The 14,697-nt window shown below is 38.7% G+C and overlaps 1 protein-coding gene across 9 annotated transcripts in view; it reads right to left on the reverse strand.

Annotated features, from left to right (window-relative positions):
* Nucleotides 1-14,697, reverse strand: part of SMC1B (structural maintenance of chromosomes 1B) — an 87,268-nt gene that overhangs the window by 39,894 nt on the left and 32,677 nt on the right. For 6 of the 9 annotated variants that reach the window (XM_045466531.1, XM_045466536.1, XM_045466529.1 and 3 more), the window contains 5 exons: nucleotides 13,908-14,048; nucleotides 8,812-8,894; nucleotides 7,810-8,017; nucleotides 4,950-5,135; nucleotides 3,610-3,789 (listed from right to left, as the gene is read on the reverse strand). In XM_045466531.1, coding sequence (XP_045322487.1) covers nucleotides 3,610-3,789; nucleotides 4,950-5,135; nucleotides 7,810-8,017; nucleotides 8,812-8,894; nucleotides 13,908-14,048 — 798 coding nt within the window. The remainder of the gene's footprint in view (nucleotides 1-3,609; nucleotides 3,790-4,949; nucleotides 5,136-7,809; nucleotides 8,018-8,811; nucleotides 8,895-13,907; nucleotides 14,049-14,697) is intronic. The other 3 variants (XM_045466533.1, XM_045466534.1, XM_045466535.1) reach the window with 3 other exon arrangements.

Here is a 14,697-nt window from a genome sequence, read left to right on the forward strand (position 1 = left end):
ATTACCAACCAATCCACCGAATCAGCTTCAACTGTTTCAAGAATAGCGTTTCAGTCTTATAAACTGCTAAGGTAGATTCTCCCATAAATTTTTGTGTTATGCAGATTCTACATATTTTTAACGTTCCCTTTCAGTGGTATGAAAAATAATATACTTTAACATTTTATTTCTGAATGGAAAAGATATTCACTGAATTCAAAATCCAAAAGATACAAGACTGTAGAGTGAAAAATTTCCCTGGCCCCTACCACCCACATGCCCTCCCCAGAGGTTATCAATGATGTGATTCTCCCAGAATGTTCTTGCATAAACAGATGCATGCAAACATCTCTTACTTCCCCCAATGTTTTACACACATGGTAACACACTACACACTAGTCTACATATGACTTTTTTAAAAAACTGAATAGATCCTGGAGGTGGTCTCATACTTGTACATAAAGGACTTCATTCTTATTTAAGGTTGCACATTATTAGTATTCCATTCTATGAACACACTACTTTCATTGAATTAGTCTTGTCTGGAATGTTTCCAATTTTTCCTGTTACACAGAATGGTTCAATAAATAAATCATTTCATGTACATGTGAGTTCATCTGTGTGTGAAGTTCCTAAAAAGTACAACTGGTAGAACGGCCCTTCGCAGAGCTGATACGAATTTTATACTCTCAGAGCAGGGGATGGAAGGGTTTCTCTCCTCACACGGTGTTAGCAAACCTTCCAATGTTTATCAACCCGACAGGTGGAAAAAGCATTGAGTGCAGTTTTAGTTGGCATTTCCCATATAAAGGGAGAATGAGTTTTCACATATAAGAGCAATTATATTTCCTTCCATGACATTTGTTCAAATCCTTCATCCATTTTTCTGCTTTGTGTTCTTTTTTTCCATTGATTTATAGGAAAATTTGCTCTTTACTCTGAGCTGCAAATATTATCCCTGGTTTGCCATGTCTTTTGATTTTGCTTGTGGTTTGTGCCATGCAGAATTTTTTATGGGAATTTACCCATCTTTTATGGCTTTGGGTTTTTTTTTTGTCATACTGAAAAGGTCTTACTGTCTCTGACATTAAGAATAAAGCCCTGGGGCGCCTGGGTGGCTCAGTGGGTTGATCGACTGACTTTGGCTCAGGTCATGATCTCGTGGTTCGCGGGTTTGAGCCCCGTGTCAGGCTCTGTGCTGACAGCTCAGGGCCTAGAGCCTGCTTCTGATTCTGTGTCTCCCTCTTTCTCTGCCCCTCCTGCACTTATGCTCTGTCTCTCTCTGTCTCAGAAATAAACATTAAAAAAAAATTAAAAAAAAAATAAAGCCCCCATGCTTTCTCTTAGTAGACTTAGAGTTTCATTTCTCACATTTATATTTTGAATCCATCTGAAATATATTCTGATATAAGGTATGAAATTTAGATTCAACTATGTTCTGTTCTAGATGGTGCCCAGTTTTTAAATTTTTTTTTAATGTTTATTATTTATTTTTGAGAGAGAGACAGACAGAGTGAGAGTGGGGAGTGGCACAGAGAGAGAGGGAGACACAGGATCCGAAGGAGCTCCAGGCTCCGAGTGGTCAGCCACAGAGCCTGACGCAGGGCTCGAACTCACGAACCGTGAGATCATGACCTGAGCTGAAGTTGGACGCTTAACCGACTGAGCCACCCAGGCGCCCTGGTACCCAGTTTTTTCAATTTACTGTACCCTGCATTTTATTTTGTTTAATGTGCATAATTTCTGGAAAAATGATCTTTTCACAAATTACTAGCTAGCTAATGACATTTTTCTGGGTCTGTTTTTTGCTAACCATGTTAAAAACATAAATATATCTTTCCATATACTTTTTAAAGTAAGTCACCCAACTTATGGGAAAGGAAACAATTATTATTGTTTCTCTGGTTAAGGGGAATGGATGGAATAATCGCATGCATTTAAAGAGAGTCCATATTTTAAAATGTTGTTATATCAATTTAAAAATATTTAGAAATTGAGTTATCATAAAAAATCTTGATGACCAAACTATAGCTAGCAGAACTGCTATAACTTATATTATGTAGTTCATATATACTGTGTAGATTATAAACTAGCCCAAATATCATTTTGTGATGTCACTTGAAGTATTTGAATTTAAAAACATTTTAAACCCATTATCAAGTCTGTAGAAAGATATCAAGTCCATGGAAAACCAAAAGCACAAATTGAAGACATTTTCTGTGAAACGTGACGTCTACACAGAAAATTCTTTAAGTGGAACAGGAAGAAGATAAAATCCCTGAAATATACTTAAGATACAAGTAAGACAAATGAAGCTAATTAAAATTTTGAAATAATGAAAAGAACGAGAGACAGCCTAGAGGAGTAAGGCATGTTACTGTGAACAAGATATAGGGCCGTGAAAGTTCGTTGAATGAAAGAATAAACAGTCTTATCTTCCTGTGACCTCTTTAAATTGACCATACAAATCTTCAAAATCAATTTTACAAACATATTTTACAAACATACAAAAATCAATTCCAGTATAAATAGGTAGCAAAATATCTTAGTAGCTCACTTATGATACCTCCTTAAATTTAATGTGTAGAAGTCAACGACAGTGATCAGATTACGATTACTGAAAGAAGTACTAAAACGTATGAGAAATTAATCACGTCAGGGAAGTTAATAAACTCAATACTGGAAATTCCTACTTCTCATAACAATAGCCTATTTTGTATTAATCTGCAATTCTGGACATTCCAGATCTAATGTGTAAATTAGCTTAGTACTAAATAAACAAATAACTGGCACTTTTTGAGAGCTATTTGCTATAGGCACTGAAATGGCATTTTGCATGTTATTACTTAATTTGACCCTCTAACCCTATGAAATGGGTACTACTATTTCTCCAATTTTAAATGATAAAATTAGATGTGTAGAAACTCTCTGGAAGGTGTATCATTAAATACTAAGTAGCATCACTGGTCTTACCTTATAACTTATGCTCTCAGACTCTATGTTATAATTCATAACAAATGTAGTTCAAAAAAACCCTATGTCAGATAATTTGAGGAATTTAACACTGCTTAACTAAATATAAATTATTCAACTGAGTAAAACGGTATTTTTTAAATAAAAATTGTCCTCTTGAGATTACCATTCAGTAAGCTCATTTCAGTTGTGCTATCCTTAGAACTTCAAGTGTGCCAAAACCGTGAATGTGTAAAAGGACAATGTCTGCGTTGAGCTACGGAAGAATTAATATAAAATATAAGCCCCTAAAACCTTTTTCCCGGTATCCAGAAACACACGTATGATATATGTAACGCCAGGAAAGTCAGAGATGCACCAAGGACATTTACTGCATGTCACATAAAAAAAAAAAAAAAAAAATTAACTGCGTTAGGCTATGATTACAATAGATCTAATTTCTAAAATATAATTTATAACAGGGAATACTACAGAAATTAATTCTTTGAAAATTCAATGAGACATTTTAACAATCACTGAAGCCGTAACTGTCCTAGGTTCTGTTAGTTTTCCTTCTAAAAGAGAGCATATGAGCATATATAAATATTTGTGTGTATAGTATGTTAGTCTTATAAATACTGCTTCAAATTATCCCAAGGTGTGATCTAAGCCTCTTACTTTCCGTCTTTCAGGTCCACCGAATGCAATATGCCTTGCTTCCTCCACAGTCTCACAGACAAGGCCATTTCCACACACGAACTGAATTACTTTCTTCAGCTGAGGAAACGGAGTCTTTATGACATCAATCATCATTTTACAGCCTTTAATCTCCCTCAGTCTTTCATTGATTGGCTTGATCTGAAAGGTTAAAAAATAACTTGTTATATTAGATACACTAAAATAAAAACGCAATGCTTAGTACATGCTCAAAAAGCATACATAAGCATGACAGCAAAAAATTAACAGAATGAACTTATATGCAATAAAATTTGACAAGAACCTGATGAACTATATCCCACCACTGACTGGCCCACGTAACATTTAAAGAAAACACACTTGAGCAAAAGCCAGAAGATACAATTTCCAGATTCAACTCTGCCACCAGCCAGCTGGGCCAAAGCTCTCAAAATGAGAAAATCTAATGGGAGATAACACCCATTTACGTATGTGTCAAGAGAGTGGCACATCACGGAACTCTGAAAATCATTTTAGGCCTAAATGACCAGGAAAGCCTTCAGACCTTTTTCGACATGACTTTTAGGCTGGGTGTGTAAACAGATTTTTAAAAAGTGTCTGCGATGATTACTGGAAAACAGCAGGTAGGTATGACCTCACTGTTATGAGAACAAGCCGGTGAGAACTAATGACAAACAAGGCGGGGAGTCAAGTGCAGGGCAGTCCAAGTCTAGGGCACAAGCTCTAACCGCTACACACACTGCCTGCAGCTCAGGGTCTTGAAAGCTGGACCAAGTAGAGCATTTTCTCTAGGAGGCAAAAAACCAGTAAAGGACGTCAATTATGATAATGACAAGCCTCCTGCTATGGGAATTTACTCTGGATACTCTAAGGCCTCTCAATACATAAGGCCCCAAATTTTGTCTGCTCTACCAAAGACTGATACGTGTTTCCTGCGATGTATGTAAATATGTGATTGCATATTTAACAACTGAGACCCAGGGTTGGCATTTCAAGGACAGACTGATATGTCTTAACTGTTCCTACCGTTTGCTACAGAACAAAATAAATTGCTGGCTAGCAGGCAGAGTGGTGTACCACTAGAGTAATGACCTCAAAATCATCAAGGTACACTTACAGCAAAACTAAATTAAAAAGAAATGATATTAAATCGAGAACTACTATGCTTTGCCTACCAATACTCTAACACCAGCCATTTGAGTGACTAACAGGCATTCAAGCTATGACTTCTTTTCTATCACTACCTAGTTTTAGGCAATGAAGACATGCTTTAAAGACAAGATTTTGTCACCACTAAGTAATAAACATTACAAATCTCTTACATCAAGGTAATCGAGAGCAAGGAATGTCTCCGGTTCAGCTCTTTCCTCCTTCAGAAATCGAATACAGTCTTTTGCTACCTTTTCAGAGGCTACAACAATGGCAACCATGTAGCGACCAAAAAGTTTAGTAACAGCCAGTTGGTATTTCTTATGAATAGGGTGGCAGAGGTCAAGCAGTCTTCCAAACTTAGCAGGTTTCAAAACAGGAGAAAACAAACACATTATTGAGGGACACATAATTCACTGTTTTTCAATGTAACAGAGCATAATGGACCATAAACTAATTTTACAGAACTATAAATATCATATTTGAACACTGTCTCATTCAAATGGACATAGGTTTAATTAGGAAGTATCCATTTAGGTGTGCCACACTTCATTTAAGAGTAATGAGGAGAGACTAGCCTTACCAAGGTATTGAAATGCTTCACAAAGCCATGGTAACTCATCCACTCTCTGAGTATTAAATAAGGATCTATGAGGTGCCTGCTACATGCAGTTTACTGAGCTAGAAATTGTGTGACCATCACTGAACAAGTGACCTTACAAGGCTTTCAGTCCAGTAGAGAAGATACAAATGATAATTATAAGCATGCACAAAATAGAGGAATAATATACACTGTGATAACACAAAGTATTCTGAGCGCATGTAACAGGGACCAGGCTGACTGGAGAAGCCAGGGAAGTCTTCCTATGAAGAAGTGTTATATGAGATCTGATGAATGGCCAAGAAGTAATTAGACTGAAAATCAAAAACTCTACTAGAAAGTGTCAGCATATCAACCGTCCCGTATCATCACTGCTCCCTAGAATATCTGAAGATTCAATTTTACATCTTTCTACTCTTTCTTCATTTAATAGGTTCTATTTCAGGAATACCAATTTCTTTATGATAGGGCATCGTTGTCTTTAATATTCATTATCTTGCTGTTTGTATTTTTCTTCTCCACTCAACCTGTGATTAACTCAAACCTTACTTCCAGGTCAGTCATTTGACTTTCAGCTACATAACCCATTCCTCGCTACTTGCAATTTACTTATTAGTTCAGCAATAATATTTGTTCTTGATTTGTTTTCTTGGCTCTATGTTTTACTTTTTATTTTGTTTTAGCTCAGATGTGAATCTGGTTTTATGAATTCAAGCTCTTATTAAATTATCCATAGCACACCATACTTAAGGGGGATTTTGTTCAGTAACCTTCTTCCAGACTAGCCTCTTTGACTCCTAAATGCTTTTAAACATTTTATTTAAAAATTTTTTTTCAGAGACAGAGCGTGAACAGGGGAGGGGCAGAGAGAGAGGGAGACACAGAATCTGCAGCAGGGTCCAGCTCCAAGATATCAGCACAGAGGCCGACATGGGGCTTGAACCCACGAACTGTGAGATCACGACCTGAGCCAAAGTTGGACGCTTAACCAACTGAGCCACCCAGGCGCCCCATTCTAAATGCTTTTTAAATTACTCTTTCTTTTTATTATTGCATGTACCTACAGCTGTTGTATTGACTCTTTTCAACTTGCTTACGTGGGCAGCTCTGTTCAGACCTTTAAGTTGCTGTGGTGGATAACTGTCCTGATTGCCTCACCTACAACTGAGAGCACCAGGTGGTGGACTAAATTAGGTATTTTCTGTTTTATCTCCCCAGTATTTTCTGGTCTGTTTTCTATCACCTAATGGCGTGGAGGATAGGGGCAAGTGACAGCGGAGTTGAGGCTGTGTAGATCTTTTGTCTGAATACTTGAGCTATGCTCTTTCTTCTGAGTTTTTAATTAATATCCAATACCAAGGTTCCTCTGCCTCGGGGGAGGAGGGAAAATTCCATTTTGGGTAGAGGGTTTTGAATTGGCCTTTACTTCCATCTAAGAACATCAGAGGTTTATGTTTCCTGAGCCGCTAGTTTTGAATCAGAAGGAAACAAATATATATAATACACACACACACACACACACACACACACACGTATATACTTGTGTTTACTTGTTGCTAGATTAAGGGATACTAGGTGAGAATTCTCAGGAATTTGTCAGTTTTCCTTCTGCAGAGTTAAGAACAAGAAATGTTCAATTTTTTTTCTTTTTTTTTTTTAAATCATGGACTATCACCATTTTCTGAAGTTTACGGCATTACATGTAATAGCCCCGTTCCTTTTTCGGTTGTTAAACTACTTTTTAAAACTAGTTTCGTCATTCTGTTTGGTACTGGGGGGAAGGATTGTGTGACCCAGCCTTATTCCTCCCCCATCACAACCTAGAAGTCAAGACCAGTTTCAAAACAGTTCAAGAGGTTGCCAGGGCCAAAAGCTAAGAACAGGCCCTCCTAAGAGAAGGACTGCACGGTGTCCCCCGGTGTTAATGACAAGAGAGTGAGACACCACAACCCCGACAGCAGAGGAAGTCATTCTGTGAAGCTGATGCCCCAACAACCGCAGCTGTCCTGCAGCTAATGAAATGTATCAGCAGAAGTGGATACACAGATTTAGAGAATAAAACATCATTATTTCAAAAGTATGCCATTGAGGTTCACTGAAAATATTAAAAACAAAACAAAACAAAACAAAACCAAGAAGAACATAAGGCTTGAGGCGACGTGTTGTGACCTATGGGGATAGTGGTCGTAACTCAGACTTTCTGGGTCATACTGTTAATGTCCAGGTTTCTCTCAGATAATTACTTATCTTTAGACACTGTTGGAAGTTAAATTTTGTCACAATTATCTACTATTATATTTTAAATACAAATAATCAAACACAAAACTAAAAGACTTCTGAAGTAATTCTGCTTCCTAATAATGGTAACTTTTAAAATCCCAAATAAGAAAGCTTAGCCCTTTTGTTTCAATTAACTATTCACTTCTAATTACCACAGAATCTGGGTAAAGTCTTTTAAGGTGTTCTAGAACTTCTGCTCTCTTCTGCTGACGTTTTCCCTCATGGTAATCAATTCCAGCATTCTGCAATTCACTTCTAATAAGGTTCAATTCTTCATTAACTTCAGACATTCTTGATTTTGTGTTTTCAATTTCAACCACTAGGGTTTCCTCTTGCTGTTTTTTCTCTTTCAAGCAATCCCTACATAATAATAACAATAAGTTACTAGCAAAAAGAAAAAAAAATTAATTGCAAGATACAACATACTGTGGTCTGGCACTGTAGGGGAATGGGATAGTGCTTATCAATTTTAAATGATGAAAACGACAATAAAATAAGCTTAGCACCGGACATGGGCAAAGAGATTTTGATCATTCTTTGTTGATTCAGAAGATACATATTTCTGAAGACTGAGAAAGTGAAAGTAAGGATAGATCACTATAATCAGAGGAGTCGTTGTGGGCTTAATAATAAGTAAATGCCAATGAAAAACAAAAATCTTAGTGGGAGGATAATCAGGTCATGCCAGCTATCGTGACATAACTTATTATAAAACATCAATACCAACATTTCAAGTTTCATCACTTGAAAGTTTATATTTTAAAACTTAAATAGTGTATTTACTTATGTGGTTAAGTCTAATTTTTAATTATCTACAATGAAATGAAAAAAATGGAGGAGTGAGGGGCCCCTGGATGGCTCAGTTGGTTAAATGTCCAACTCTTGATTTCAGTTCAGGTCGTGATCTTGCAGTCATGGGATCGAGCCCCACATTGGGCTCCATGCTGAGTATGGAGCCTGCTTGGGATTCTCTCTCTCTCCTTCTCTCTCTGCCCCTTCCCCCCTCAAAACAAATAAACATTTTTTTAAAAAAGAAAAAAACTGCAGGAGTGAGAACATTATGATACAGTGGAAGCTTTCATTTCACAGATATACACCAAATATACCAGACCCTTGAGACATAAGGAAGCCACAAGAATTTCCCCTGTACCCACATGCATGTTTTTGTATATTCTTCCAACTTCTCTATTCGTTTTTTATGATCTTCTATCTGCTCTTTTATTTGTTTTAGATTTTCCTAAAACAGGAAGAAAACTTAAAATCAATTACAGCAACTCCAAATAAAGTTATTTTTCACTATCCTCCTAGAAGTTACTAGAGAATTGTAAGATGTTCTAAACTTGAAATATATCAAATATAACCATATGAAAACACCTATTAAGAGCAAGGTTTAACTCTGAAAAGGCAGTAAAGCATAGAGCTTTGAGTTTGTAAGGGTCAAGGTTCAAATCCTGGCTCCACCATTCACTAGATATTTGGCAACTCCAAACTCTAAGGGTTGATCTTCAAATATCCACACATTTCTTATCTGTCCCTCAAACTAATTCATTCAATAAATATTTATTCCCTGGCTGCCATGTACTGGGAACTAGAGATATAATAATGAACAGGATAGAGTCTCTGCTCTCAAGGACTGAGGGCTGGTGGGAGACACACAAGTAGACAGTAATTCTAGGACAGCTACTTGGTGTTACAAACAGCATAGGCACCTGGAAGGCAACCATGGGCTTGTGAGACTAGGACTTTGCAAAAGTCTTGCTCCATTCACTGTATCACTAAATACAAGTGCTGTACTAGCCTTCAAGGTTTCACATCTAACCTTTCCCGTATTCACCCCGTGCACTACAGCCAGATTAACCTTTCTTACTCCATTACTAAGTGATCTAAAACCAGGAGCGTACCAAAGTAAAAACAATTCCTTTTCAGTATATAACAGCAGATGCAATGACAAAATTTTCATCTGGAAAAGGAAAAATATGTTCTATGAAGATAATTATGTCATTTTACTCATTTGTAATACAAACTCACTGAATAAACATCTACTGTGCTAGGTGCCGGAGTTATAAAAATAAGCAAGACATAGTTCCTTTTCTCTAGAACTCACACATTTCACAATTAGAGTCGTCATACTGAAATTCTATTATCACAAACTTAAGAATTCCATTCAAAGAGGGGCGCCTGGGTGGCTCAGTCAGTTAAGCGTCCGACTTTGGCTCAGGTCATGATCCCACAGTTCATGGGTTCGAGCGCTGCGTCAGGCTCTGTGCTGACAGCTCAGAGCCTGGAGCTTGCTTCCGATTCTGTGTCTCCCTCTCTCTCTCTGCCCCTCTCCTGCTCATAGTTTGTGTCTCTCTCTCTCAAAAATACACATTAAAAAAATAAAACTTTCAACAACAAAAAGGAATTCCATTCAAAGAAGCAAAAACAAGATGAACGAGGCATACCAAATTAAGTCAACTGGAAACACCTGCCTCTGCCTTTGCTCTGGCCACTCCCAGGGCTTGTATCACGCCAGCTGGGCTCCTTTGTGGTCAATACTTACCAAGGTCACCATCTGTTATGCCAAGAGCTCAGAACAAACTTCAGATATGGCTTAGTTTAAAGAATGGGCTTTAATGAAGAAAATGGAAAAGGCCAGGGTCTTCCCATGGAGAAGTGGTTAAGGCCTGGGTGTTCTGCTCGACACACAACAGAGGATAATCAGACAGTTTCGGAACCAGGTCTTCTGGATCTGAGATGCTGATCACGCAGTTGTCTGGGAGAAGCAAACACCGCCCAGAACCTTGTGATCTCAGGATCTGTGGGAAGTTAAAGCTCCTCCTGTCCTGTGGGAAACTGAGTCTGGGTACAGATGTCTCCGTCTGTCTCCAACCTGACATGTTCTTCTTCTACTACCGATGTGTTTGTATTCAAAAGACAGCCACAGGGCGCCTGACACTCGATTTCACTTCGGGTCATGATCTCACGGCTCGTGAGATCAAGCACCGTGTCAGGCTCTGTGCTGACAGCACGGAGGCTGCTTGGGATTCTCTCCCTGCCTTCCCCTCTCCCACTCACGTGTATGCATGTGTGCTCTCTGTCACATAAAATAAACATTAAAAAGGGGCGCCTGGGTGGCGCAGTCGGTTAAGCGTCCGACCTCGGCTCAGGTCACGATCTCGAGGTCCGTGAGTTCGAGCCCCGCGTCAGGCTCCGGGCTGATGGCTCAGAGCCTGGAGCCTGTTTCCGATTCTGTGTCTCCCTCTCTCTCTGACCCTCCCCCATTCATGCTCTGTCTCTCTCTGTCCCAAAAATAAATAAACGTTGAAAAAAAAATTAAAAAAAAAAAAAAAAAAAGACAACTGCAATTCAACCACCACTTACTGACATCTAAGTACATGGTTTACAAGGAACACTGTTACAAACGCTGCCTTTAAAAGCTTCCAGTCTAGTAGAACTGGTACTTCTTATTCAATCTGATAAAAGCCCTTAGATGCAGATTAAGCCCAATGAGTAATTAGATGAGGAATAAGCTATTTTCAGGTTTTTGGTGGGAAGAAAAAGTGGGCCCGAGAAGGCTTTGCAGTGTGAGTAACTACAGAATTTAATATGTAAAGATGAGGAGGTTTTCCCAAAACTAGCATGTACAAAGGCAAAAATGTACAAAGAGTATTTACTGAAATCAGTGTACAATTTCATAACGTGATGCAAATGATACGAGTGTTTTAAAGTAGTTACTGCTTTGGTACTGCATCTGTTTTTCTCCTTCCACAAAACGCTCTCTCTTCCACTCACGATTATCACATAGTTTGCCTTTCATTCTCGGTCGTCTTTTCACCTGCCAATTCACAACATGCCTGACGTGAGAGGCAGTGCAGTGTATGGTGAAGAAGACTGGCTGTGGAGACCAAGCGCCTGGAACCAAATCCCAGTTCCTCCACTTACTCGTTTAGTCAAGTTAACCATGTTGCGCCTTGATTCCTTCATCCGTGAAACTGGTCCATCGAATATTTGCTGATTATCCCTTCTGGATAAGGAACTATTCTAGACACTTGGGTCGTATCAGTGAACAAAACAGACAAACATCTCCCCGCTTTTGTGGAGTTAACTTTCTAGAGGGGGAAGGCAGACAAATAGTGTATGGAAATTAAATCATGTGTTAGGAGAGAAACACTTTGGGAGAGCAGAGCTGGGGCAAGGCCAGCAGAAGTGTGGTGGGTACTATAATTTTAGATAGGGAGGTCAGGGTAGGCTTCAATGAGAAAGCAACATCTGAGCAAAGACTTGCAGGAAGTGAGGGAGTGGCAAATGAAGCAATGTAGGGCAAGCTCGTTCCTAGCAGAGGAATAACGGGTGCAAAGGCCTGAAGGCAGCAATATGTCCAGCATGTTCCAGGAGGCCAGTACAGCCAGATCACAGGGAGTAAGAGGGAGAACAGATAAAGCGGAGTTTGAAAGGTAAAGTGGAGGGGGAGGGGCGAGCGACCAGGTAGCCCTATGGAGGGCACTCGAGGACCCTGACTTTGTGTGTGATGGCGAGCTATTGGAGGAAGTACAAAAGAGCAAGCATCACGATGTGACTTAGACATTAAAACCATTTCTTTGGCTGCTGTGCTAAGGCCGTTGTAGAGGAGACGACAGCGGAAACAGGAAAACCTGGCAGGCTATCAGAGTGGTACAAACAAACAAACAAACAAACAAACAAACAAGAAGACGGTGATCGGGACCAGCAGGGCAGTGGAGAAGCGATACGAGACTTGGTACACGTACAAAGTGGAGCCGGCACAATTCCCTAAAGGAGTCAAAGATGGAACCCAAGTTTTCTGGTTGGAGCAACCAGTAAGAGTGAATTTCATCACCTAAAATGGGAAAGATTACGTGTGGGAAGCATGTGGGGGTGAAGATCAGAAGCTCGGCTTGGATGAAGTTTGAGAGATCTATTCAACATCCACAAAGGAGGTGCTGACAAAGCAGCTGGATATATGAGGTTGTGAGGAAGAGATACGAATTGGGGAGTCATCAGCGGATGATATTCAAATCTATGGGAATATAAGTCACCAAGGCAGAAAACTTAGAAAAGAGGAAAATCCAGGATGAGAACATAATAATACTAGTATCTACTTCATAAATTTGTCTGAATATTAAATAAATAAATCGGGTTCAGAGCAGTGCTATAAAATGCTATATACGTGGTATGTACAAAGAAACACTACACTATAATATTATTGCTGTTATCTCTGGAAAACGTCAGACCCATTTCCACAGACATATTTCATTTTGAAATCCCAATCCTCAGTTTCCTCATCTGTACCCTAGAGTAAATACCTACTCTTTGTTATTATTGTGAGATGTACAGGAGCCAACGAATGCAACGTGCCTGGCAAAGTAATCAATCAACGTTTTCCTCTAAATTCCAAATATTTACTCATAAGTCAAATGTATATATAATTCAGAACCATTTACCCTTTACAATTCTTATCAGAAATGGTCATATTTTTAGGATGGCCCACCGACTGTATAAAATATCACGATTTGTGATCTGTCGAATTGCCATAATAATTTTGGAGTCCAATTCTCACTCTTTGGAAAACGAGGTCATGAGGCATAGAGGAAAAGACCAGACACTTCGTATATTGTCACACACTTTCATCTTATTCAACCTTCCCGTCTCTATGAGGTAGACTCATTGGTCCCTCTTGCACAAATGAAGAAATCAAAGCCCAGCCCAGACAAGTTAAATAATTTGGTTACTTCTCAAGACTACACAGACCCGTGACAGGAGGAGACTGGCTGGAAGCCAGGTCTGCCTAACTGGAGGGCAGAGCACTATCATGCGGCCTTGATGGTCACTTCCCATGCAGTGCAGTGAGCTCCCAGGCTCCTCCTGGGCTGTGTCCTTGATGTTTCCACAGGGCCTTGCATTCACCTCTGTTAAGATACTTGTCTGTTCTTTCTCTTTATTTATCCTCCTCCTCATCTCACTGAACTAAAACACATGAAGGAAAACAAATTGTGTGATGTGCTCATGCCCATCACCACATAGGTGTGTAGAAAACACTGATGACAGGAAAGAAGGTGCTTTCTGTTTCTAGCTTAGACCACGATGAAGGAGCACCTAAAGGACACTAAGTGGCAAAACAAGGAACCCAGAATTTTTAAATTAATTGCTTATGCCTAATGTAAATCCATGAATATACTGAAAAGCTGACATAAAAAGAGAATACCATTTCATTGATGCTAACTCCCCGTCATGACTGCACAAACAGAGGTACCTGAACTTCTCCATGCCTCCTCTTCTCGAATGCCAGTCTTTCTTTGTCAGCCTTCTGTTCCCACTGCAGCTTTTCCAGTTGTTGGGTCATTATAGCCACTTTCTTTCTTACTTGTTCCTTAAGTTCTTTATAACGATCCAGCTGTATATGGAGTATTAAAATATTACTAACTCACAGAAGAAACACGAGAGGAAATTTTTATGTGGTATCCTTTGACTAGAAGATAATCTTATCAGTTTTAAATAAATCAGATCATAATTGGTTATCTTTTCCAGGTAAGATAATGTGAACGTAAAATGAACCTCTTCTTATTTAAAACCGCCTAGATAGAGAGACAGATAAGGATTCGAAACCAACTCTACAAAGTCTCTGCAAGAAAAACTTAAAGAGAAAGGGGATTAAAAAATAAAACAAGAAGGGGATTAAACTCATTAACAGTCCACATGCAAGGAGTTCAGATAAAATCAAATATTTTATTTATATAGGTATTTTGGTATATATTTTATGATGTAAAATTATCATAACATTAATGAAAGATAAATGATAAAAAGTCAGTTGAGAGAATGTTTGAAAACTCTGAATTAAAAATTATGGGAGCGCTACTACCAATCTGTCATAATTATTTTTTTCCCATTTGTTCTAATTAAATCTTACATACCAAATTGCATATTAATTCACCAGCACATTTAAACCACCTCAAACAGTCAACTTCCCTCCTGCCAATTAAGTGGTCATGTTTCTTCAAAGCCACGTATGTCTGATTTTTAAGTTTTTATAATATCCGTAAGGA

Source organism: Leopardus geoffroyi, chromosome B4 (assembly GCF_018350155.1).
Source record: "Leopardus geoffroyi isolate Oge1 chromosome B4, O.geoffroyi_Oge1_pat1.0, whole genome shotgun sequence".
Lineage (NCBI taxonomy): Eukaryota > Metazoa > Chordata > Mammalia > Carnivora > Felidae > Leopardus > Leopardus geoffroyi.